Raw genomic sequence first — 27,915 nt, forward strand, 5'->3', positions numbered from 1 at the left:
CATTCAAAAAAATGAGTGTTCAAAAAATTACAAAAGATTACAAAAAAATCCACCCAAAAAAGTTTGTGTTCAAAAATATACAAAGAAGTGAAATTTTGAAATTTTTTGAAAATATTCCCCAAAAAGAGGGAAAAACTGTAAAAATTGATTAAATATGCTGAAATATGCGCTAAAACAGGTAAAAATATTCTAAAACGTGCATTTATGGTCAAAATATGCTAAAATATGCCAAATAACATTGGCTTATTCGACTCGAAATCTCTTGATTCGCAAAGATGTGTTGGATATTCTCTACCTAATAGCACAGAAAAAAATATGCCAAAGAATATGTTCTTCTGCCCTAGTACCTATAGACTATAGCAGATTGGTTCACTGGAACAAATTTGCACATGTTACTGAATAAATTCAAAGTTAAATGTATTACTTATTTGAGAAGTATCTTAAGAATGTAATATTAATAAATATGTTTAAAAAAAGTATCTGTGGCTCATTCGATAGATTTTGGTACATATGTATTTTTAAAAATCATTTTGTGACCACTAGAATCAAAAAATTTTTTCAGCAATTATTTTTGAAAAAAAAAATTAAAAATTCATCGTTTGCGAACACATTAACGAAAAAACTCTAACAGCAGTAATCAAACACATTCTGTGGTGTGGGAAACTCAATTTCCTTACTTCCATTCGATAAATCGAATAGGTAGGTACCTAATTTAGATTTGACTGCAGATAATTGGAACGAAAAACCTCGAGCAAATTTCAGATCCAAAAATTCTTACAACGTATCGACATCAAATGAGAAAACACTCCCGTTGTAAGTTTCAGTGAAAGTATGGCAAATTTCATTCTGAGAAAATCCATCGCGAAAACATATTTTTTTGCACTGTTTTCTCATCGGATACTTACACTTCCACACAAACTTCATCGTCAAAAGAAGAACCGAAAAAACTTAGTTTTCCAACAGTAAGAGAAAAAAAAATCGAAAACGAACTTCAATTTTGGGAAAATAGGTACTAAACAAGATTGAAAGAGATTCAAAAAAAGAAGAAAAAAATGAGCAAAATTTCCAATTATTATCGAATCGAACTTTTGTGGAATGAAACTTATCTCGAGAGCTTATTCTACACGCGCTGTGCTCTCGTATTTGTACTTTGTGTGTAGAGCAAGTAAAAAAGATTTTTTTTACTAGTTGACCCTTTGCTGGGGTGCGAATTTATCGTCGAATATACGAAAATATCAATAAAATTGTACGCGTGTTCTCTATGTACGTTTAGTATACGACGACGATTCGTATAAAATATAATAAAATTTCGCAACATGTGCAGTATCTACTCGTATATAGTACTAGGTAGGTACATCATCACTATGGAAGTACAGAGTCCACACCTCACCCCGAAGTTCTAAACCACATCCATAGAATAGTTTAACCAGGGGACGAGTATTCACACAGGCGTGAATATTTAATTATAAAATGCAATTTCATATAAAAATTATTCTTTCGTCCTTTACCAGCAACATTCGTATATATTTTTTCGCTGCGAACATCAGCCCAACATTTCGTTCGTTTTCCATTTCAAATGTTTGTAAAATGAAAAATAAGTCTGTAGAAGTGATCGTTATACAGGCACGCGGGGAAAGCGTATAGCGAATAATATTTTACTGGTGTGTTTTGTAGGCGAGTAAAAAATAGGTACTGAAATGTAATTTTTTTTCTTTCCAGAAGTTATTTGTGGCGATCTGCCTTTAATTCAACAATGAAACATTTTTTCGTCGTCTTTTTTTCGTCCGCTTCTTTCACGGGGGTAATTTTTTGCCTGAAAAATACACATTCTAAACTTTATAGCGTATTAACGAGATTACAAAGTTTTTTGAAAGTTGCCAAAAAATTTGTAATTTATTAATATTTTAGCCGCCGTTGGGGTAATATTTCATGAATATTAATGGAATATTCCTAGGGCGAGTGTTCACTTTAATAGTAATCTTTCACGAAGGGTTAAAATTGAGTTTACTCCTGCTGAGTTTTGTGTTGTTAATTCGGTTAAATTATTAGTGCTAAAATAGGTACCTATAAACTAATAAACGCCGTCGAAATTCTTCTATTTTGAATTCGACATCGTCGCAGTTGAGGGAAATACAAGCAAATAATTATATCTACGACGCGATTGTAATCACTCGAGAGACTCGATCGAAAGTTGAATAATAGATCGAAGTGTCGAACAGGTATTTAGCGTTTGACGATTATCATCGATAGAATATCGTTAATACATCGATTTTCCGGATAAGTCACACTTTTTTTTTTTTTTTTTTATTAAAAACACTCACGCATTATTTATGCACGAGAAGACCGACTTTTCTTCAAATGCAAATCTTTTACGAACAAATCGAGCCACTTTTTTTGAAACATTTGTGTAGCAAGTGATTTGTTTACAATAGAATCGAATCATTTACGAACGATTGGTGATTAAATAAATTGATTGATTTCTTGGCGAATCATTCGCAAAATAATGAATCAATTAATTTACGATTGGTTCGATTTTTTTTTTTTTTTGTGAAACTATTGTAGTCTATATAGAAAATGATCTGTTTTCAAGCGAAGTGAATCGAATCGAATGCTCAAATTGAATCATTCACAACCGATTAGCGATTGAACAAATTGATTGATTTCTAGGTGAACTAATAGTCGGTGGATCGTTTGCGAACGAATTGAATTTTTAATGGATCATTCGCGAACGAATTGATTGATAGTTGGTGAATCGTTTGCGAACGAATTGAATTTTTAGTGAATCATTCGCGAATGAATTGAATAATTTTTGGTGAATCATTTGCAAACGAATTGATTTGTATAAGTGACTCGTTCGCGAATGAATTGATTCGTATAAGTGACTCGTTCGCGAATGAAGTGACTCATATAAGTGAATCGTTCGCGAACGAATTGATTAATAGTTGGTGAATCGTTTGCGAACGAACTGAATTTTCAGTGAATCATTCGCGAATGAATTGAATAATTTTTGGTGAATCATTTGCGAACGAATTGATTGATAGTTGGTGAATCGTTTGCGAACGAAGTGAATAAAGTGATTCGTATAAGTGACTCGTTCGCGAACGAATTGATTCGTATAAGGGACTCGTTCGCGAACGAATTGATTAATAGTTGGTGAATCGTTTGCGAACGAATTGAATTTTTAGTGAATCATTCGCGAACGAAGAGAATAATTTTTGGTGAATCATTTGCAAACGAATTGATTCGGATAAATGACTCGTTCGCAAATGAAGTGATTCGTATAAGTGACTCGATCGCGAATGAATCGATTCGTATAAATGACTCGTTCGCGAATGAAGTGATTCTTATCAGTGACTCGTTCGCGAACGAATTGATTAATAGTTGCAGTTGGTGAATCGTTTGCGAACGAATTGAATTTTTAGTGAATCATTCGCGAACGAAGTGAATAATTTTTGGTGAATCATTTGCAAACGAATTGATTCGTATAAATGACTCGTTCGCGAATGAAGTGATTCTTATCAGTGACTCGTTCGTGAACGAATTGATTGATAGTTGGTGAATCGTTTGCGAACGAACTGAATTTTTAGTGAATCATTCGCGAATGAATTGAATAATTTTTGGTGAATCATTTGCGAACGAATTGAATTTTTAGTGAATCATTCGCGAACGAATTGAATAATTTTTGGTGAATCATTTGCAAACGAATTGATTCGTAAGGATGACTCGTTCGCGAATAAAGTGATTCGTATAAGTGACTCGTTCGCGAACGAATTGATTCGTATAAGGGACTCGTTCGCGAACGAATTGATTAATAGTTGGTGAATCGTTTGCGAACGAATTGAATTTTTAGTGAATCATTTGCAAACGAATTGATTCGGATAAATGACTCGTTCGCAAATGAAGTGATTCGTATAAGTGACTCGATCGCGAATGAATCGATTCGTATAAATGACTCGTTCGCGAATGAAGTGATTCTTATCAGTGACTCGTTCGCGAACGAATCGGTTCATTTGCTTAATTTTTGGCGAATCGTTCACGTACAAATTGAATAATTTTTGGTGAATCATTCGCGAACGAATTGAATTTTTACAAACTCGCTTACTTGGGTCTGGAAACACTCCCTGATTAAAATAGAATTTTTGAGAGAAAATGTTCAATATTTCACATTATAGTTCAAATGAACCGCTCTACTATGGAGCTGGGTTGAAAAAAATTGCACCAGAAATTGAGAAGATTAAGAAAGCAGGCGTGAACTTGGAAAAGAACACGTGAACATAGTCGATGCTCCTCGAGTTTTATTGATCTGCAACCATTATGATATCATGTAACATGAGTTGCTTGTTTACTTTTGTTGAAAGGAACTAGATTATACATACAACACAACCACTTCGTGTAAATGATTAAAACTTTACACTCTTACGACGACGTAACTATATAGTACTTACATTTCAGGCAAATTGAATAAAAATTATGTAGGTAAGTAATTTTTGTTATGTAAAAATTCTAACCGAGTCATTTCTATAGTTCTCTTCAAGTTTTATTGAATAATGATGAGGAGGCGAAGTGAAAAGGGGGCAACAACAACGTCATAAAAGTTGAAAAATATATTATATCCGTAGAAGAAAATTTTTCTCAACTTTATAAACATTCATATTACTTTGTTGGTTCTTTATACTTTTTTATATTTTAATTAAAATCTCGCAAAGGTTAAAAAAAAAATAAAGAAAAAAGAACCTTTGCCCGGTGCAAAATTTACCATCGTAAGTTTCTCGATCGATAATTCGGTGAGAGAAAATTTGCGTAAAAGAATACTCTAAATTAGAGATTTTTATACCAAAAAAGACGAAAAAAATACTTATCCGGCGTAAGTTCTCGCTTTGAAAATAACATAAAGTAAACTTTTAAGAAAATGGAAAATTATTTTTTAAAATCAGTTTAATCTAGAGATTTTTCAAAATACCCGACATTCTTCGAGAATATAAATGTAGATTTGCCTTTAACTTTTAACATCGTTAGCTGTGTGTTTTTTCCTCTTCTTCTTCTTCTTCTTATTCAGCGCGAAATTTCGCTCAAACAACATTATGTTAAACAGTTTTGCGAGAGAGTTTTTCAAAATAAAAAGTTACATTAAATTGGTATTAAGAAGAAACAGTATATTTATTCAAAATAGTTTACTACTAGGCTAAGGCTATACATAAGTGCGGCGGAGGTATATAAGAATATTTTTTTGGTTAAAAAGCGAGAAAAAAGCCAAGAAATATATCACTGTGTGCGGAATATTATTCGTTTGTGTAGGGAAATAATGTATTAGGTGTCACCTTCAAAGCATCTTTTTTTCTCTCTTCTTATAGCCTACGTACTTGGAATTGAAAATTAAATCGAATCGCGAGCAGGAAACGCCTTCTTTTGCGAGCTGGAGAAGCTCCAAGTCGACTAAATTTGTTAAGAAAATTATCTACCGCGCCGACGACGACGACGACGAGCTAAAAAATAAACAACTACTTTGACGTCGGCGTCGGGGCTTTGTAAATTAGCAAATTTGCGGGTTAACTTGTTCGCATAAATTGTACAAAAAGGGTAGAAAATTTGTCCGCCGCGTAGTTCATGAATTATACTTTTTGGAGATATAGTAGTCGATGAAGGTGGGTAACTTTAACACCTCCGCGCCGCCGCCCAATGCTGTATAAACTTTACCCTCAAAAACACCATGCACCAAAGTTTTATTGATAGTAACGGTTCGCGCAATAGAGATAAAGTTGAAATGGACAGGTACCTTGTTTTATCTTCTTGTAAATAATTCCACAATCTATTCGCCTAAACTCTGCCTTTATACTTACCCTATTGACAATTTTACTAGCAGAATGCTAGCATTAGTAGCACCCACCTAGCATGAGTAGCAGGAAACTAGCATGATACTAGCGTTATGCTAGCATGAAATGAACTGGCATAACATGCTAGCAAAATGCCAGCTTATTACTAGCACGATACAAACTAGCAAGAAGTATGCTAGCAATGAGCTAGCTACACGCTAGCAACATAACTACCGAATGAAGCTAGCATTTCCCGCTAGCAAAATGCTATCATATATCTAATATGAGATGAGCTAGCACAATGCATGCTAGCAATATGCTAGTTCAACCCTTGCCCCTTAATTACCAAGTGATGCTAGCAGTTCATACTAGCATGGTGCTATCATATCGCTAGCATGGGGTGAGCTGGCAAAATGTATGCGAGCAATGTGCTAGTTAAACCCTTGCCTCATAATTACCTAGTAATGCCAGTTGTCCCTGCTAGCATGATGCTATCATATTGCTAATGTGAGATTATCTAGCAAAATGTATGCTAGGGATATGCTAGTTAAAAAACCCAGCACCATAATTATCGAGTGATCCCAGCAGTTCCTACTAGCAAAATTCTACCATAATACTAGCCTGAGATGAGCTAGCACAATGTATGCTAGTAACATGCTAGTTATATCCTAGCGTCATAATTACCGAGCGATGCTGGCAGTTTCTCCTAGCATTAAGCTACCATGTTGTTAGCATGATATGAGCTAGTAAAAAGTACGCTAGCCAGACACTAGTTAATCCTAGCAGAATACTAGCATGGTGCTAGCATGGAATCAACTAGCAGATTACCAGTTAGAATGGTGTTAGCACTTTGCCAGCAGACATTTTATTGAAAAATTCATCCTAGCATAGAACTGGTATGGTGCTAGCATGAGGTGAAGTGGTGAACTAGCAAAAGACAGGCCAGCAATTTGCTGGTTTCATGCTAGCAGCATAACCACTGAGTAAAGCTAGCAGTCACTACTAGCATATTTCTAGTGCATTGCTAGCACCCTGTAATGGTGCTAGCATGAGGTGAACTAGCAAAAGGCATGCTAGCAATCTGCTAGTTACATGCTAGAAAGACAATCACTGGTAAACTTGCACTAGTCTACTGCTAGCGCTATTCTCACCTTGGTAAAGCTAGCAGTCAAAGTACTGGCATGGTGCTGGATTTTTGTTAAACGACTTCTTATCCAGGTGCTAGCAGTCAAGTGCTAGCATAATGCTAGCAACTTGCTAGCGTTGTTCTTTATCATGATACATTTAACTTCTCTTAGATGAAGTATGTAGTCAAATCGAATATAAGCTCAATGCAGTTTCTTGTTTAAATTAAGAAGAGTGAAGTTGGCAAACTAATCACTCAGTTTATACTAGCACAAGATGCTAGTGCAATGCTAGTTCTAAACTAGCATTGTAGGGCAATTGCCCATTTTTGGATATTTTGGGAAACGTACCATAATTAAAACTACCCTATTCTTTTATAAAGAAATTAATACACTTCTAGCATTATACTTATTATACACATACTAGCATAAGCTAGCAAAAAGCTAGCAAGATCATGCTAGCACCAGTAGCACCATTTTGAACACCTGCACTAGCATATCTGCTAGCAAACGGATGCTAGCATAATGCTGGTCCTCCTGCTTGAATTATGCCAATTGTATGCCAGCATATGCTAGAAATATGCTAGCATGACTATGCTAGCACCAATAGCACCATTTTGAACACCTCTACTAGCATATCTGCTAGCAAACCGTCGCTAGCATAATGCTAGAAAAATGCTGCTAGCGTAGTGCTAGTACCATTTTCCTAGCATTGTGCTAGCAACAGTTTGCTAGCAGATATGCTAGGAAAGGTGTTCAAAATGGTGCAACCAGTGCTAGCATGGCCATGCTAGCACTGTTGCTAGCATTCTGCCACTTGAAATTGTCAATAGGGTATTTCACTCGTGTACCTAGTCGAATAATACGAAACTGTAATGAGGTAAGTATTTTTAGCTTTTAAAAATCGACTTCGCTTTGGATTTCGAACAATTTAACAATTTGGCAGTTTTGCAGCCCTCTATTACCTGTACTTACCCTTTATTTAAAGTTCGATGTTTTTCTGACAAAATATTACTCGGTGTATTTAAAACTAGAATGGACCAAATTTGGGAGTAGTACCATTTGGTAATAGGTCAAAAAATAATCAAATTTTGTTACGATCAATTTTTTTCTTCTTACTCTAGAACGAACTGTTTTCAATCAGTTGGATGTTTTCAGACCCAAGTGAGAACCTGTGATTGAGACTAAACACTGTTTTAATCAGTGGATGTTTTCAGACCCATGTGAGGATGAGGACCTCGACCTATGTTTGAGACAAATACTGTTTTAATCCGTGGGTGTTTTCAGACTCATGTGAGGACCTGTGTTTGAGACAAACACGGTTTTAACTTTAGCCTTGAGCTACATTTTCTCAACAAAAACTTTAAAACACTTTTTTGAACTTTTACCCCACTTGGGGGCCGTGAATGGGATCCAATCAGAAATCTGATGTCATATTCGTGTTCAGCGTCACCAAAAACATACAATTCGATATATCACAAGCCCTAGATTTTTTTTGAAAGTTTCGCCCAAATTTGGGGGGGGGGAGGAGATGCTTCCTTTCCATTAAAAGATCCCATCTCGAAAATTAAATATTGCGAAAAACCATCAAAAGGTATCAAAGTATCATAACTTTGGAGTCATGCTCTGCTGAAATTAAGTAGGTACCTCGAGACAATGTGAAAATAATTGAAGCCCCCCCCACCCGCCCAATAGGTAATGCAATTATTACACGATAATTATCTGATGCTACAAAGGCCACAATCTTTTGCAAGCTATAGACTTGGAAACCTTGACTGACATCTCATACAGAATTTCATTCAATCCAATACCTTTGTAAATTGTAATCACAATCTTTTTGTTTAACTGATAAGATTAGCCTATGATCTCGAGAATCCGCTTTTAATTAGACCTACTCACTTATACATATAAAACGAAGAGAAAAAAATGCTCACTATATTCGTTTTACAACCTTGAACTAAAAATCGACCATTTTCCATTTTTCATCCTAAAATCTAGATAATATTTTTCTCATTACGCGATGAAATTTATTTGAAATGACAAGAACCTTCGTAGATAGGTACTCAACTTCTCCATTAGGTGTCTGCAATAAGACCTACATATCTACCACCCAATGAAACTCGACTCTTGCGACGATTACAGAAAAAATCGCAATGTTCAAGGTCATCGTTTTGGCGCAAAAAAAAACATCATATCGTCGCTATATTAAACGATATTGAGCTGAACATCATGAATTACTCGTAAAGCGAGAGTACAAACGCTAATATTTCAACGTATTTTTCATCCAGACTGACGTACATTACCGAAGAGGTGGAATTTATATCCCTCTTGGGCTCGATTTGGCTTTCGACGGGCTCGTTGGTGAAATTCGCAGAGACTAATTTGAACAATGTACCAAGACGTGGTAAAATATGGCTAACCGGTGGCTAGATATTATCGATGACAATAATAATTCAAAAACACAAGTGCCAACATTTCTATGTGCGGTGTGTCGTTTATAAATTAGAAGCTTAGAGGTAGAGTAAAAATAGCCGGAAGCTCCAACAGAATGGTCCAAAATTTGTGAGTATTGTTGATGTGTGAGAGATAAAATGAAAAATTTTCAAAAAACTATTTAAACAGCGTCTTAGTTTTGAATTATAAAAATACACTTATAATCATCAAATACTTAATAGTTGAAGACAAGTGGCAATTTCAGTGATTTTGGACGATTTAAAATGGGTAATGTATATTATTTATTTATTTATTTATTTTAGAATTTAGATCTCTCTAACAGCCAGAAGCCGATTATAGGAGAGACGGATTATAACTAAGGGAGAACAAAAACTAAATATCGTTTTATAAACTGAAAAGGAAGAAGAAGAAGAAAAAAAAAATACAAAAATATAGAAATACAAAAAATACAGAAGTAAAGTGAAAAATAACCAGAAACAAAAGAAAAAGATACTAAAAACAAAAGATGCCTAAGTAAACATTAATAAGTGGTGATTCATAAAGAGGAGAAAAACAAAACAAAAAACAAAAAAAAACAAAACAAAAACAAAAAAAAGAAAAACGAAACCAACCAGAAAAAAGTAATATCATTAAGGTGGCTCACAAGTAACTCCCAATGCACCCGTGCTCCTACTTCCATGCCCCCTCACTACATGCCTGAAGGCGGACCTACCCTTACTAAAAATATCAGAATCTGTACATCTACAGCTAGAGAAAAGAGAAAAGCATCTGAGATGCCCATGACGTTATTCAAAGGAGATGTATGGTAATTGCTCAGGAGAACGTTTTGTTCTGTCTAGAATGGACTTTTGGGGCTCAGAAATTGATTTTTCCCAAACTGTCATTTATATTACAATGGATAACATCATATAGGAACATCACTGCGATTATTTCCCTTCTTTTTTTAACTAGTTGATTTCAAATCCTTCTAAAAGTTCTTTTTGTGTCAAGTCATGAGAATAATATTTGAAAGTCTTCAAATATAGGTACAGTAAAAGCTCATTATAACACTTTCAGATATAACACTGATTTCGTTATAACACTGATTTCTTCCAGTCTCTTGACATCCCCATTTAAACCGGCACTGCACGAATTGCGTCCAGAAAGTACAAAAAGGCACGAATTGCGTCCCAAGGTTAGGATGTTGAATAGGTTGGATGGTCGTTTTTAGAGAAATAAATAGGAAGAATGCGTACAAATTAACGTATACAAATATGCGTTGTCCTGACTTCGTTGGGACCTTTTTGTTTTTCTTTTTTGGAGCTGAAATTTCTAAAAAAAAAATCATTCAAATTATGAAAATTTTGAACTGAAAAAATCAACCTCCTCCCATGAAAATCATTGTTCATTTACTTATAAAAGTACAAATTTTCAAAAGCTTTTGCCCTTGCTACGCTGGGCCAATTTGTTTATTTGTTTTCATTTTTACAAAACAAAAAAATTCTGCTTGAGGCTTCTAAAAATTGAAAAATGAGCATGCAAATTTTTTTGTAAGTCATAATAGGCTATGAATATAACCTATAATGGCTAAAATACCCATCATACATATTGAGTACTTATATCAATTGGCAAGATAGTCGTCTTCTCACATTTTATTTCTCATTAAACAAATCAATTTTTTAATTGGCAAAATCGGTATTTTTTCGTCATATCAATTGGCAAATTTTTGGTCGAACACCCCTCCCCAAAAAGAAGTGTTGTAATTCTTTTAGAGTTCAAGCGTATGGATGTCAAGTTCATTTGAAATAACATTGGTAATGTAAGACGTAAGGTACACCCTACTTTGTGGATACATATTTTTTATTTCTATTTTGAGCCATGTCTTTTGTCTAAAATATACCTGCCCCAGCGGAAGCAATTTGTGCCTGTTTGGGACGCAATTCGACCCTACCCATTTGTACCACCTGTGGTGCAGGACGCAATTCGTGTCCAGCCTTTAAACTCATGAGCGATTATAAGTAAATCGCGTTTTGACGCTCTAAAATTCAGGAAAAACCACGTTTTTTTCATAATTTTAACAACAAAAACCCAATTTTTTGCAAATAAAAGCTTACTCATGTGTAAAAAATTATCACTTTCTGAAAATTTTGCCTGCGACAACAGGTTTTTTTTGCAAACTTTTATGGCAACATTTTGCCAAAAAATCAGTTATATTATTAAAGCAGGCCTCAAAATCAAAGTAAAATTCAGATTTTTATAATTTTGAACCGGAACAGTTGTTCAAATTCAAAATAAAGTTCACGTTTCCACTTCCTTTACAACGCTTTTTTCGCTATAGAACAAGAATTTGCGGTATAACGCTGTCGCGTGTTCCGTTAAGGGAGAAAAGAGAAACATTCACGTTTACGTATATATTACAACTAACTCGTCAAAGATGTACAAAAGAAGATCGTAGCTAAAAGGTTCTAAGGGTAGGAAGGGCGACGCAGAGGAGAGCAACCGGATGTCTTGCTTTCACCAAGGAGGGTGTGTTTTTTTATGTACTTCTCGCGGGAAAAGGTTGGACACAACAGTACTCTCCCCCTAGCGACAGCGATAGAAAGAGGAAAAACATTTTAAAACAACTATATAATAATAGAAGTTACAATTAAATTTACAACTTGACATTAGTAATGAAATCTATCAGGAAAGCGGACAGTACGACCAGAACGTGTTCTTTCGATGTTTCGAGGGATTGAGTCGTCTGCCTGTTGTAAAGGTGCCTTTTGTGATGAAATTTCTTCATGATTTTCGGCATCTTTGAGGATATAGGCAGGTTTTAAACGATCGATAGACACATTGTCTGGTTTTCCTTTGTTTGATATGGTGAAATATTTAGACTCACGCTGTTCTACTTTAAATGGACCTTTATAGGCAGGTTGAAGCGGACTTTTTACACTGTCGTCTCTAACAAATACATAGTTTGTGTTGAAGAGATCTATGGGTATATAAACGGTGGAACTGTGTGTAGAGGTGAGGGAGGTGGGTGGAATGAAGTCATTCATGAGCGACTGAAGATTTTCGGCGAATTGGTGAATGTTTTCACTGTTTGCCTTTTTACTAAAAAAATCTCCAGGCAAACGAATAGGGGAGCCATACACCAACTGTGCTGGGCAGAAGTCATGACCTGAGATAATAGCTGAGCGAAGGCCAAGAAGAACAATAGGGAGAACATCCGTCCATTTTTCTGTTTGGTGCGCTTTAATAGCATTTTTTAACACACGATGCCAGCGTTCGATTTTACCATTTGAAGATGGATGATAGGCTGTGGTTTTTATGTGTTTGATGCCTAAAATGTTCGTAATGGATTTAAATAAAGAGCTTTCAAATTGGCGGCCTCTATCAGAAGTAATTGCAAGTGGTACGCCAAAACGGGCTATCCAATTTTGGAAAATTGCAGTTGCGACTGTTTCAGCTGATATATCTGAAATTGGGATAGCTTCTGGCCATCGTGAGGTGCGATCGATCATAGTTAAACAGTATCTGAAATTATTTGAAATTGGAAGGGGGCCGACAATATCAACGTTAATATGCTCGAAACGAGTACTAGGAATGTTGAAATTTCCTGGTGGACTTTTTGTGTGTCTCCAAACCTTGGTTTTTTGACAAGACATACACGTTTTAGTCCACAAGGTGATGTCCTTTCGTATATTGGGCCAGACAAAACGATCAGTGAGCATTTTCACAGATTTGCGAATTCCAGGATGAGAGAGGTTATGAACAGAATCGAAGACAATTTTTCGGAATTTTTGAGGGATAAATGGTCTAAATTTCGAATCTGAAACATCACAGAAAATCAGGTGATTGGAAAATTCGGTTTTCACTGCTTTGATATTCAGTGATGTTGAATTTTTATTTAAAATTTCCTGAAGTTCTGGGTCCGTCTGTTGAGCTTGAGCAATTTCGTCATAAGGGACAGAATTGGGGACAGAAATTGTTTCAATTCTGGACATGTAGTCAGCAGAGGTATTTTCGTTACCTTTAACATAGAGAATGTCCGAAGTAAATTGTGACAAAAAATCAAGATGACGAAATTGTCTTGGAGATGCCTTTTCAGACTTTTGATTGAAAGCAAAAGTGAGAGGTTTGTGATCTGTATATATCACGAAATGCCTGCCTTCTAGGAAATAACGGAAATGTTTCACAGCTGAGTAAGCGGCGAGTAATTCACGGTCATACACGCTGTATTTGCATTCCGTTGGGGTTAATTTACGCGAAAAAAAGGCTAGTGGTTCGTTGACCTCACCTCTTTTTTGATGAAGGACAGCGCCTATAGCAACGTCGGAGGCGTCTGTGTACAAGGAGAGGGGTAGGTCATTCTCAGGATGAAATAGTAAGGTGGCATTTGCCAAATCTTCTTTCATTTTATGGAAGGCAGAGAGACGTTCTTCAGTCCATTCAACTGGGGTTTTGTCTCTTTTTTTCGAGTGCTTAGTAAGTGAAGTTAGGCAGGCTTGGGTTTGAGCGAGGTTAGGAATGGCTCGGCGATAAAAATTCACCATACCTATGAATTGACGAAGGCCGAAAATATTTTTTGGTAAGGGAATGTTTTTTATGGCCTGAATTTTCTCGGGAGTAGGTTTAATACCTTGAGTATTGAGAACAAAGCCTAAAAATGAAATCTCTTCTTTAGCAAATTGGCATTTTGAGGGATTAATTGTGATGCCAAATTCTTGCAATTTCCTCAAAACCATTTCAACATGCCTCAAATGCTCCTCAAGTGAGTCAGATGCGATGAGAATATCATCCAGATATACAAAACAGAAAGGAAATTCTCGAAGAATATCATGCATGAAGCGTTGGAAAGTTTGGGCTGCGTTACGAAGTCCGAATGGCATTTGAATGAATTCAAAAAGGCCAAAGGTGTAATAATAGCAGTTTTTGGAATATCACCTTTTTTGACTGGAATATGGTGATAGGCTCTATTACAGTCCAATTTGCTGAAGATTTTTTTTCCAGCTAATTCGGCATTAAAATCTTGCAGGTTAGGGACAGGGTAGCAGTCATGAACTGTGACTGAATTCAGGCGACGATAGTCTCCTACAGGTCGCCAACCACCACCTGGTTTACTAGCCATATGAAGGGGGCTGCTCCAATGACTCTTAGAAGGCCGGCAAATGCCGAGGTCCAGCATGAGCTGAAAAGCTGCTTTCGCTTCTTTAAGTTTATTAGGTGGTAATCTGCGAGCTTTAGAGGAGATAGGAGGGCCTTTCGTGTTGATGCTGTGAACAACGTCATGTTTTATAGGGTTTTCCTTAAAATTTGAAACGTGTGTAATTTCAGGGAATTTTTTGAGGATGTTCGCAAACACACTTTCCTTATCAACAGCAGAAAGGTTGCAAAAAGGGGTATTGGCCAGATCGAGTTGGCCTTGCACTTTCAAAAATGTCTCTCCATCGACTAATCGTTTACGTCGAATGTCAACGAGTAGATTGAAATGATTCAAAAAATCGGCACCAATAATAGGTTTTTCTATATCTGCCAGTATAAAAGGCCATTTAAAATCGCGTCGTAAGCCTAAATTTAAAGAAAGTAATTTCTCACCATATGTCTTTATTTTTGTTGCATTGGCCGCAAAAAGTTCAAGCTTTTCTGGATTACGTTTTTCAGCGAATGAGGGTGGAACTGCGGAGATGTCTGAGCCAGAATCGATTAGAAAGGAGAAACCAGAATATTTATCTCGAACAAAAAGGCGACGCGATTTGGTGGACTGAGACGCATCACTCGTCGCCTTCAGCGATGCGATTCGGAGTTTTCCGTCTGCTTATCGTAAGTGCATGGGGTAGTACAGCGAGTGGCGTTGTCTTTGAATTTACGATGGTACCAGCAAACCCCTTCGCGAGTGGCACTTGAATTTCTTGATCTGCTTCGAGAATTGTAGCTAGGACTGCGAGATCGCGACCGTCTCTGTTGTGTATAGTTGATTTTCCCCATCAAATTTTGAACAGTCAGTGTTAGGTCAGCAACTTGTTTGGTCAGGGCGGTGAGAAGGGCGTCACTAGGCGATGGTGTAGGAACGGAAACGGCAGCTACTGTAGGTGTGAAATTTGACATCCCCGGTATTTGTACTGATTCAACAATTTTATCAGCAGTTTGAGCAATTTTGTCCAAATCGGAGGTGTCTAGAGTTGCGAGTATGGCTCGAACATGAGCTGGCATTCGTTGGGTGAATAGGTCCTTCAAAAATGTATCATTCACCTTACCTTCAGCAAGTGAACGCATTTTTCTCAGTAAAATTGTGGGTTTCTGGTCATCCAGAGTTAAATCTTCTTGGAGAAAACGGCGTAATTTTTGCTGTGCTGACTCCTCCAACTCTTTGATCAGGCGATCTTTCAATGCCGTATATGGGTTGGCAGGTGGAATAAAGATGATGTCTAATACCCGTTCAGCTATATCATGATCAAGTGATCCCACAATGTGTGAAAATTTAGTAGATTCGGCTGTTATTTTTCGATTGGTGAATTGCGCCTCAACTTGAGCAAACCATAATCGGATGTTTTTCTTAGGAAGAGGTGGTAATTTGACCATTTCGACTACTTCAACCTGGGGGGTTGGCGCGGGCGGTGGTTGAATGTCCTCTGGATTTGTCATTATGCACTCGCGGAGTAATAAAGGTTATGTTATAACACGAAAGAAATTAATTTGAGTTGACAAGGTACGAAAAGTTACAATTTTGCGATGTATATCACGTCGAGATCACCACTTGTCGCGTGTTCCGTTAAGGGAGAAAAGAGAAACATTCACGTTTACGTATATATTACAACTAACTCGTCAAAGATGTACAAAAGAAGATCGTAGCTAAAAGGTTCTAAGGGTAGGAAGGGCGACGCAGAGGAGAGCAACCGGATGTCTTGCTTTCACCAAGGAGGGTGTGTTTTTTTATGTACTTCTCGCGGGAAAAGGTTGGACACAACAACGCTAATCAGTGTTACGATACTTTCAGTTACAACTCGCTTCAGCTTATAATGCTCTTTTTCTCTGGTCCCTTGAAGAGCGTTATAACGAGCTTTTACTGTATTTTAGAAATCTGTTTTGAATTTGTTCAAGTTCTTTTATACATTTTTTTGGTATGAGGAAACCAGACTAGTACCTCCCAAACTCGAGGATTGATCTTAATGTATGAGAAATGTGAAATTTTAAACGTGCTTATCCTCCTGAAGTACGCAGAATTTCTGACCACAAAATATGCCATCCTCCTGAGCAGCGCAATTGGCAGATTATCAAAATATGAAATTGGTAAAAAATCGAATTTGATCAACTGCAGAGAAAGTTCCTCTTAAATTGAATTTTTCTCGATCGATACATTCGACACAATATCAACATTTTATTGTTAAGATATTCTATCGATAAAAGTCTAGATATAAATTGAGAAATATTTGATTAAGGGAGGACTTTCTCAAAAGTTGATCAAATTCAATTTTTTGCCAATTTTGTATTTCGATATTCTGCCAATAATTTCACGTCAGAGTGTCAATTATATCTCATTATGTATCAATTAAAATGATAAATTTTTGAAAGTTGAAATTTTTATTAAAAATGAGTATCTTGAAGATGACCTCTGGCTCAGCTGAGAGCAGCATGACTATCAATAAGGTCAACAGATTGTGCTACTCGGGCTTTTTGCCTTTACTACACTGTATTGACATGATACTTAAAGGTAAGCTCCACATCTAGATTTACTCCCAGTTCCCTAACTGTTGTTAAGAGAGAAAGTTCTTCCCCATTGACTGTGTATGCGCATCCTATATCCTATTAAATTTTTTTTTCGAGTAAGTAAATGTAATTGTTGCACATTTAGAAACATTCAGGGGAAGTTTATTTTCAATACTCCGTTCAACAAACCTATCTAAATCTGTCTGAAGTTTTTGGCTACCCTTTATAGCTTAAATTTTCTTTGCATTGTCAGCAAAGAGCAGGTCTCTGAATTTTTCAGCACTGATGGGAGCTCATTTACAAAAAATAGAAAGAATAGGGGACCCAAGTTTGAACCCTGAGGGACACCTGATGGACAGGGGTATATCATGGATATTTTGCTTTTATAAGACACATATTGCACCCTACCATTCAGGTAAGACCAGAACAAACTACACAAATTGTGAGAGAAACCTAGTTAACCTAGTTTCTGTATTAGAATTCTATGGTTGACACTATCAAATGCTTTTTTAAAAATCGGTAGATATATATTGCGTCCACTTGACCACCACCATCAAGGTAGCTCAGACAAAACTCAACAAAGTTGATAAGATTTGTGTTGACTGACCTACCTCAACAAAGCAATTTCAAATTTTCATGCTTCTGCATAAATTTTTATTCGCTTAGCGTATCAATTTTTTGAAAATTACCGAGCACCTCAATTTTCACGAAAATTTCCCGATCACGAAGGACCTGAATTATTATGCAAGCTGAATTAAAATCAAAGGTCACACCACAGTCGAAATATCTCGGCCACGTTCGAAACCCATAGAGCTACCTAAGTAAACATGATGATATTACCGAACGAAATTCACTTCAGATGTGAATGTGGCACAATGTAATCATTCCTTTTGAAGGCATTTCGCTCGAAAGAATTCCTATAATATGCATCGGTAGTACATTACAACCTACCTACATACAAATGTAGGTATATACTTACGCTAGAACGAAACCTTGGACGAAAGTTGTCCCTTTAATGTTACATAAACAAATTTGCAAATAGCAATGTAAATTGAATAATCTGAAAATGAAACCAACCACCATGTCAGTTCAAAGGTTGTTGCTTTGGGTATATAATGGTGAATTCGGTCGAGCTTGATTGTTAATACGATACACGAGCTTCGAATTCTGCTGCAGCCTCGTAATGTATTTAATTAACATCAATATCAGCCCGCCGCCGCCTTACAATGTACGTACGAGCATAAATTCGACACACACTCGCGCAAATTAAAATTTATTATAAAGAAGCCTAAAATGAAAGTAAATTCCGTCGTGCAAAAGGGCCATAATTAAGAAATATTCTCGACTCGCGAATGGTTACGGTTACCGCGCCTCCTGTATAGTACGTAACTGCTGCTGATGCCGAAAACATACCCAAAATGTGCCGCCTTTTTTACCCTTTTAAAGTCGTTTACTTCCAGCGTCTATATTGGTGGCCCGAAAAGTTGAAATTTTTGTCGCTTTACCGCGTGCAACGAATTTACGAGCCCGAATTTGGCCGCATAGTTAAAACCTTTTCAGCTAATTAATATAGGAGTAGAACGATTATAAATAATAAATAATACTCCTCGTGTATGCTCATCGTACAAGTCCTATACTCTTTCCTACGTACTTGATTATGTAAGTAGGTACCTATATAGTACCAAGTTTTCGATATTTTGCTCGTACATTTACTTAACGAGCAATGCTTTGAGGTATTTTACGAGGTATTTTCCTCTTTCTACCTCTCTTTTTTTCTACGTAAAATTGAAACACCTCTATCGTAACTTATCTTCTTATGCAAAGATTCTTTGAAAGTAAAAGCAAAATGAAATTTTCCAATTTATCGAGAGATACTGATTTTTTAATACATATTTTTCCCTTCTCGAGTTTCTTCGCTTTGACGTAGGTAGTATACCAGGTATAATAAATTCGTTTGAAAAATTTCTACTATTGCATAATTTAATACGACGAAAAACTGTACGCAATTTAAATAATTTTTTTCCACCCAAAAAATGATAATATTGAAAAATTGAATATTTTATACGAACAGAAGTATAATTTCACGAAAACTATAATATTTTTCGAAATTCGATAAATATATTATTATTCGCTGGTCGTATCGATTCAATGGTGAAATTAAATTAAAAATATCCTACTTCATTTCGATATTTTGTAAGTGTGATATTATTTTCTATAGGTAATGAATGAATGGTCGAGGCTGCTACACAAAGACCCACTTTGATGTTTAACAGTCTCTGTCAGTGTCGTTTCAAAATAACCACGGCTTGATTTTGTCGCAATATTTTTTCAGTCTCCTTTGGGATGGCATTTCGTCGATGAAAGTTTTCGATAATTTTGGACGTTGGCGTTGGTTTGATGCTCTATACAAATTTTCAACGTATTTTGTGTTTTCCTTTCACACGTCTACGTCGCTCTTATTTTGTACATCGGAGTTGATTTTTTTAAACTTGGATGGTTTCTTTTGGCCGAATTTTACGCCAATTTGTCGCGTAGGATGTTTTTCCATTCTGATGTGCGAGTTGTATAGTACGATCGTCGCAGTTTTGATATGTAACGTGGAGTAAGTATATAGTTTACTTTGGGGATTTGATTGACTCGGTGAACTATTTTTATGACGAGGAAGTCTCAAAAGTACGATTAGTTGATCTACTTTTAACCTCCCAATATGCTGCAGACAAAACACAACTTGAACCCTAAAAATAAATCGATGTTTCTAATATTGAATGAAATTTCGTGTGATTAACCCTCATCTTTGGAAGTTACATTAATTATTTTTATGAGCGATTGCTCTGAAAGATTTTCATATCCCGAGTTTTTTAGGTTCTGAATTTCATTTTAACGCTATTTACAGCACTTTTTCAAAAACTAGAGATCCCTAAAATCTACTGGAAACTCCACAACAGCTCAAAACCATCACCAATTGACTCTAGAGATCGAAAATAGGGTGTAAACGTAATTTCAGTATTTTTTTAAAAAGGGCTAATGGAGGACTTGGAAGGGACTAAATTGAAAAATTGATTTGATATTCGTGTTTAGTGCTCCCAAAAACCAAATAAACCATGTGTCACACGAATTTTTCGAATTTTGGAAAATGGGGGGGGGGACGATGGGGGCGTTGGAGAGGTCTAATCGAAAAAATGAATAATTATTATTATTCAGCGCCCTTTAAAACGTATGAAACAATATTTGACATTTTCTTACATTTTTACCAAAAATTTCGGAACTTTGCGTCTCCCTCCCCCCCCAAAAAATTGTGAATCTTATCAGAAAAAGTTCATAATTGTAATTATGTATCATAAAAGTGCATGTTTGTTAATTTTTTTCAAATTTTCAAATTATAGCTCCAAAATCTGGCATACTTTGTGAAAAATTTACAAAAAAATCTGAAGCAAAATCGTAGGACTCAAACTTAAAACTGGGCCATGATTTTCTCAAAATTTTCTAATTTTCATTGTATAGTTTTCCCAATATTGTCGAATGTTGATTCGTTCGCATTGGAAATTTCTCAACTCAAATAAAATCTCAATTTTTACAATTTGTAGATCAATTTTTCCCATTTGAATGAGTCAGTTATTAAAAATTTTCAATATTGATGGGAATACTTCGTTAAAAATGTTTGAAAAAAAACTCAATTTTTGAACTTGAAAACAACAACAGCAACAACAATATCCACTCATTTAAAATCTACCTGTCCGATTTTGACGAAACATAGATTACTTATATGTATTGTAGAGGCTTATGAGGGCTTTTCACAAAAAATCAATATCTCTCTTCAACCTCTCTAACCACCCCAAATATTCAATTCAAATTTTCAAAAGGCTTCTTATGTAAGTACATTACCTATGAAGATATGAATTCACAATTTTGAAAAAAGTGTTTTTAGAAGTTTCAAAATTTTCGAACCATTCTTTCCAAAGATGTAAAATTTTGAATTTTGGAATAAATTGATCGAGGTGAGGGGATTTGCCCAAAAAAATGTTGCAGATTTTACATAAAAACTAATTTTTTGCCTGAATAATGGCGTCTAATCTAGTGAGAGTGCATGTTTCATCATCTTACTTCAACTCTTAGATTTTATTCATCTGCAGAAATCATCACTTTTTTAAAATGAAATCTGAACTTGGATTTTTGTTTGCCAAATTTGGCATTCGTCTACTTGGATTTCAGATTCTCTGAAATAATTTTCAATTTTTTAAATAAAAAATTAAACGTCTTAAAGAGTTTTTTCCCCCAATAAAATAAGTAAGTAATACCTAGTTTTTTTTAAACCAATCAAATTTGGAATGGAGTGATACGGACAATGAAGTTGCAGCAAGAACCATTTTCTTGGGAGGAGGTAGATGGAGCTTTGAAAAGCTCCAGAAATGGAAAAGTCCGAGGCAGTGATAAGTTATCAACAGACTTATTCAAGACGAAACACCACAATAACCAGTAAAAAAAGACTGATAGCTTTCTACGAGTATGTACATACAATAAAATACCTACTACATATCAGGTGTTACCATACCCAAAGACTTCCATACAGCAATTGTAATACCTATTTTCAAAAAAGGAGACCAAAAAGGACCCAGGAAACTACCGTGGAATAAGCCTACTAAATGCTGCTTACAAAATACTTGTAATGATGCTAGTAAGAAGAACCAAGAGCTATGCGGAGCCAATTATATTGGAATGCCAAAATGGATTTTGAAAGGAAAGATCATGTATAAATGGAGTATAAGAAACAAAGGTGCTGATGAAGAAGAGACAAGAGTATAACCTAGAAACCCACATGTGCTTCGTTGATCTGGAGACGGTGTACAATCAAGTATGAAGGAAGAAGTTGTTCAAAATCCTGAGGAAAATTGAAGTGACCGAACAAATATGTACCTATGTAGTACGCTTAACATGAAGAAATATACACACATAACGTAATAAGAGTACCTAAGATCCAGAAACATGTTGGAAGTAAAGACGACCCGGTTGGCAAAACGGCATTTTTTAGACAGTGCATCTGAATAGGGATATGACCACATATCATGCAGTCAGAATGTATTTTCTGACTGCCAAAACGGCAATATCTGACTGTGGTTCTGAGTGTGGATCTGACTAGTCAGATCCACGCTCAGATCTCCACTCAGTCTTCTGACGAGTCACCGCCATCTTGGAATTTCAAAAAAATACTTGTTTCTGATTGGTTGATTGTAGTCAGATTGCGAATCTGACTGTCAAAACGGCAATTTCTGACTGCAGAAATGATTAGTCAGATATCACCAGAAATGTGCCAATCGGGGATGGGAAAAGGAGTAAAAGGCAGGGATGCCCAAAGTCACGTAGCCTGTTCAACATCTACTTTCACAACATGATTAAAAACTGGCTAAAAACTAAGGTGCACCGGGGCAAGTCGGAATGATTTTTCGCAATTTCAACTTTGACCAGCTGTTACTCCCCTTCTAATGAACCAATATGGATCAAATTTATTATGTAGGTTCCCATAAGGGTTCTTAACCTATGGTAAAAATTTGAGCGCGATTGACACAGTAGCTTTCGCTCATTGGAATAAAATATAAACTGTCCTGACTTACCCCAATTGGGGGAAGTCAGAACAGGCTAAACTTTGCAGAGGCGTAGATCACAAACCGAGCGTCCTAGAAAAATTGCGCAGACACAAAATTGTAGAGAATTTAATTCTCTTTGAGATCATTCTCATCAGATTTTCACTAGGACGCACGGTTCGTCCGCTATATGCGAAAAACTAAGAAGTAGAAAGTCTGTATTTTAGACCAAATTCAAAATAAGTTCAAAACAACAACAAAATACAATTGAACCAAAGACATCTAAAATGAAACTGAATCGCGAAAATTTTTATGCCGTGATGAAGTAGGGGTAGTACCCTCAAGTCACCTTTAGTGGCACTTCACCAGATATAAACCCCTAGGTACTAGAGCAAGTTTTCTAACTTACCCCGAATTCCAACTTCCCCCGGTGCACCTTAAGCCAAAAGGGCTAGACATCAATGACATGACCAGGCTTGTAGGACCGCTCAAGTTTTGCAGTTGCTCCAAAATCAAGGTCCTAGTTTGGAGCTTTCAAACAGTCTGGTCCGGTCATTTGGTTCTGCATTTTGGTCCTGACCAGAAATTTTCATCATGGTCATGGGTCAGCCCACGTCCAAAAAACGGTCTTTATTTTTCAGAAAGAAAAAAGCTTCCTAACACATAAGATGAGTTGAAAAATGGGATTTTTACCTTCAAAACATTGAAACTTCAAAAGAAATTAAATCACAATGGAAATTTATTCGAAATAGGCATCTAAAATGGCATTATAAATTTGAAAAATTGGACATAACTGAGGTCCAAACTGCGGTCATTGGTCCAATTTTTTAGAAAGGTCTTTGGTCTCGGTCTGTCCCTGTTATTTTTTCTGAAAAGGGTCATCTGTTTGGTTAATATTTACATAATTTTTTTTTAGAGGTCCAAGGTCCCGTCTGATCCACTCAGTCTTGTGTGAATTGTTGGGTCCAGTCGCGGTCATCAGTCCGTTTTTTTTTGTCTGGTCTGACAAGCCTGTCAATACCCTGCTATTTGCTGATGATCAGGTGGTCTTTGATGACAACAAAGATGACTTGCAGAGTGATGTACATGTACAACCTTCAGAAAGTACTAGATAAATATGGAATGAGAATCTTATCGTCAAAAACAAAGGTGATGACCTTTGAGGTGAAACAACCAATATGCTGTAAAATTGTTGTAAATGGACTGCCAGTAGAACAAGTCAGAAGCTTTAAATATCTCAAGGGCGAGCTATCTTATGAAGGAGAGGTCAACGCACAACTTAAGATCAACAAATTCCCTACAGTAAGCGGGGCAATAAACGGAGCCATCCCTCCAAGAAAAGTCAGAGCTGAAACTTCAATAAGAATCTACAATACACTGGCAAGACCAATGATGCTGTGTGGAAGGGAAACATGGACAATGAGAAAGGATTTATAAAAAGCAGAGTAACTGTATCGGAAATGAGATTCATGCTAGCCGCGGCAGGATACACGAGACAAGATAGGAAAAGGAATGAAGACATCCTGAAGGAGCTAGGAGCAGAGCCAATCATTGGATGGGTGAAAGATTAGATTACAGAAAGAAATGGCGAAGATACGTCGTGGATAGAATGTCTGACAAACAGTCCCCTCGAAAAGTCAAAGAATAGTTACACTCCAACTGACAGGAGGACCAGAGGAAGACCAAAGAAAAAACTTGATAACACATCGGCGAGCAATTCTTCTTCAGTTTCCCAGATGGACTGAAACAGCTCACCAGTTCAAAGTTCAATGATGATGATGATCATGATGATCAAATTTGGGACCGGTATTTTGAAGGGTAATAGCTACTTAGGTAATTAAAGTTTAAATACATATTTGATTCTAAACTCAAGAAATACAAAATAGGTAGGCATAAAAAAAGCTCTTGTAATTAAAAAAAAGAAAAATAGGAAACAAGGAAGATGAGTTTTAAAGTTGATGATTAGAATAGGATACAATTATTTCAGAATGTATAGGTATAGGTATAGGTACTCACAAGTTTATGAAACTAAATGGAACACATCGATTGGTGTAAAACTGCGAATTCTTAAACCAGACAAGAGGATCCAATAAATGTGTCTCACCTAAAACAGAAAAATTGATGAATAAATATTAGTTTATTTTTCTACATAGGTATAGCTGAAAAGTTTATAAGCGATGAAAATAATACATATCAAGTAAGTCGGTATAGTGTTTAGTTGAAATAGGCATAGAGGGAATTTTTCTGACCACCCTGTACAAAAAATGTTTTTCATGTGAAGAATTTTCTCAACATACTTATTTGTACGTATTCGGAATCAGACATGAAATAAATTAATTATTGGTAATCATCTTCGACATCAATTGCACAGGCACCTAATACTTTAGGCATACTGAAACCTTTTTTAATACTACCCCTAATTTCAGCTATCCTTTCGTTTTCTAATTTGCAATCTCGCGATGAGAATTAAACTTGAGCAAAACATTTTCACTTGGGTAAAAATATGCAACTTATTTTCAATAAGTAGGTATACCTACTTACAACGCAATAGGTACAAATACGTCGTTATAATAATAATGTTGCCTTGAAAGAAAATTTGTCGTTGGAATAAAATCCCTTCGGTTGTTGTTCTTTCTCATTTTGGCTGTATAAAGTTCACTATAAATACATTTTATTGTAACGAAAAACTGATACTTATCGATACTTAAAATTTACGATCGCTAACTTGGGTAATGTTCTCCATACTCGGTGTTACATTATAAATAAATCCTACATGATTTCGCCCTAGCACTATACATATAGCTTTTACGTCCACCACCTTGCCTATACCTCCTTTCCTCCCTCCCTCCCTCCCTTCCGTCCTTCCTTCCCCTTCCGCGCTCACCTTTTCGTTTATTCTTCCAAACGGTTAACTCGTATCTTAGCGAAAATTATCCAAATCTAGATTTAAAACGACCTGTTTTTCGACGAAAAATTCGCCTCGAGCGAACTACGAAAACGCTGTTGTTTTTAGCTGGCAAGATTTCTCTCCCGGTCGGTCCGCCCTCTCGAGAGCTTATTTTCGTAACCATTTTCGTCGAAAAATGCTCGTATTTTAACGAGGAGTGCGGCCAGAAAAAAACAGACTAGGAACGTGTACTCGGATGAGAAAAAAAATAAGCTCGAGCGAGATTTTTTCGAAGCAATAAAAAAGTATCGCTGAAAACATTGATTATACGGTAATTTCGTACTATAAAGTTGTTGTTTCGGGAGTCGCAGTCGCTTTGGATGGTCGTTTTTAAGCTGCTATGGCATCGAAATGGGCCAAATATATTTTAAACATAAATCTATAGCCAATATTCTGTTATCGTTTTCACAGGTTAATGTGCTATTCAGCTATATGATAAGGTACGTGCGCAGATTGTGAAAATATTGGGCCAAACCTTTCCATTTCCTTGCCAATGAAACATAATTTTATGGTCTGATCTGTAATATTTACCTTAACTTATTGATTTTTGTGGACACGAAGTGTGAGGATTTCGAAAATAGAAGTACTCGCATATTCATTTTTAAGTAGGTAATTCGAAATGGGTTCAAATATTCGTGGAAAATGATGAGAAAATTTTCTCACAACTTTCTTTGTACACTTTTGAAGAATTTAGAGCCAAAATTGAGTCATGATTTTGAATATTCATGCAACCTATCAAAATGGATTCAAGTTCTGGCAAAAAATGAAAAATTTTTATCAACAATTTTTTTGAGGCATTTTAAAAAAATCTGAGCCCAAAGTTGAAAACATGGTTTTTGAAATTTTTGAAAAAGGTACCATGCGACCTATCAAATGGTGAAAATATTTTTAAAGCATTTTTGAAGATATTCTGCTCAAAATTGGATTTTGACTTTTGAGATTTTCTAAAAAAAATTTTTTCGAGGAATTCAAATATTTCGACGATAATACTTTTTGAGCATTTTTGAAATATTTGAAGCCCGAAACTGGATTTTTATTTTCGAGGTTTTTAAAAAAGTTCCATTTGACTAATCAAAATTTGTTAAAATTTTGCGAGAAATTCAAATATTTCGACGATAACACTTTTTGAATATTTTTGAAATATTTGGAACTTCTATAAAGGTGAATTGAAATTTTTCAACCAGCAGAACCTGCGAAGTATTCACTATTCATTTCGTGATCATTCGCGTTAATAAAGTTGCATAACCAGTTTGCCGTAAAAATGAAAATAAGCTTCAGCTGTACAATATACAATATCGAGATGAAATCTTTAAAAAAGTGTCATGCGACCTATCAAAATGTGTAAAAATTTTGCAAAAAAAATCGAATACCCCAACGAAAATATTTTTGATCATTTTCGAAGAATTTTTTTTTGCAAAAAATTGGATCATTTGTAATTTTTGAGGCGTTCCAAAAAGCACCTATCATGCGACTTATTACTTGTAAAATGTTTTAAAATTTTGCGGAAGATTCAAAAATTCGATGTCAATGTTTTTTTGAGTTATTTGGAAAAATTTAGAGCTCAAAACTGGGCAAGGTTAAAATTTCAGCGGAAAATCAAAAATTTCCATCGAAACTTTTTTGAGTACTTTTGAAGAATTTTGAGCCCAAAACTGAGTTAATGTTTGAGATGATAATGAAAAATTTTAATTTCGCCTATCAGAACAAAAACACGCACTCTTGGAAAATTGTTAGATTTTGAAAAAAGTGCAATTGGACCAATTTTAAATGTGTTAAAATTTTGCTAATGATTTAAATATTTGTACGAAAACGTTTTTTTGATGCATTTTTGCAGAATTATTTACTCAAAGCTGAGCCATTATTTTCTGAGTCATCGAAAAAGTATCATTCAATCAATCAAATTGGGTTACAAGTTCGACAGAAAATAAAAAGTTTCAGTCAAAACTAATTCTGAGCACTTTTGAAGAGTTCTGAGCTCAAACTTGAGATCATGGTTATTAGAAATTGTGAAAAAGATGCCATGCAACTGTAAGAATGGGTTGAAATTTCGCCAGAAATTCAAATACATACATATTTCAACGAAAATGTTTTTAATCATTTTTGAAAAATTTTGTGGTCAATGTTGGGTCATGAATTTGGATGTTCAGAAAAAGGTTGCCACCCAACTTATCGAAGAGGTTCTTTCGACGAAAATCCACCTTTTTTGAGCACTTTTAGAGAATTTTGGGCTATGATTTTCAGATTTTTTTGAAAATGATGCCATGCAAAACCTGTCAAGATAAGTCAAAATTTTGGGACAAAATAAAAAATTCCTGTCAATTTTTGGGGGTAGG

At 35.7% G+C, this 27,915-nt stretch overlaps 2 protein-coding genes across 4 annotated transcripts in view; both read right to left on the bottom strand.

Moving 5' to 3' along the window:
• The window catches only part of LOC135841698 (uncharacterized), a 231,690-nt gene that overhangs the window by 93,071 nt on the left and 110,704 nt on the right, over positions 1-27,915 (bottom strand). The gene's annotated exons all lie outside the window — the stretch shown is intronic.
• LOC135841572 (uncharacterized) lies at positions 14,350-16,374 on the bottom strand. The gene has a single exon (XM_065358584.1). The coding sequence runs from the start codon at positions 15,995-15,997 to the stop codon at positions 15,140-15,142; it is 858 nt and encodes a 285-aa protein (XP_065214656.1). The 5' UTR covers positions 15,998-16,374; the 3' UTR covers positions 14,350-15,139.

Source organism: Planococcus citri, chromosome 3, assembly GCF_950023065.1.
Source record: "Planococcus citri chromosome 3, ihPlaCitr1.1, whole genome shotgun sequence".
Lineage (NCBI taxonomy): Eukaryota > Metazoa > Arthropoda > Insecta > Hemiptera > Pseudococcidae > Planococcus > Planococcus citri.

Coding starts and splice junctions, on each gene's coding strand:
- LOC135841572 (XM_065358584.1), bottom strand. CDS start 15,997: ATGACAAATCCAGAGGACATTCAACCACCGCCCGCGCCAACCCCCCAG.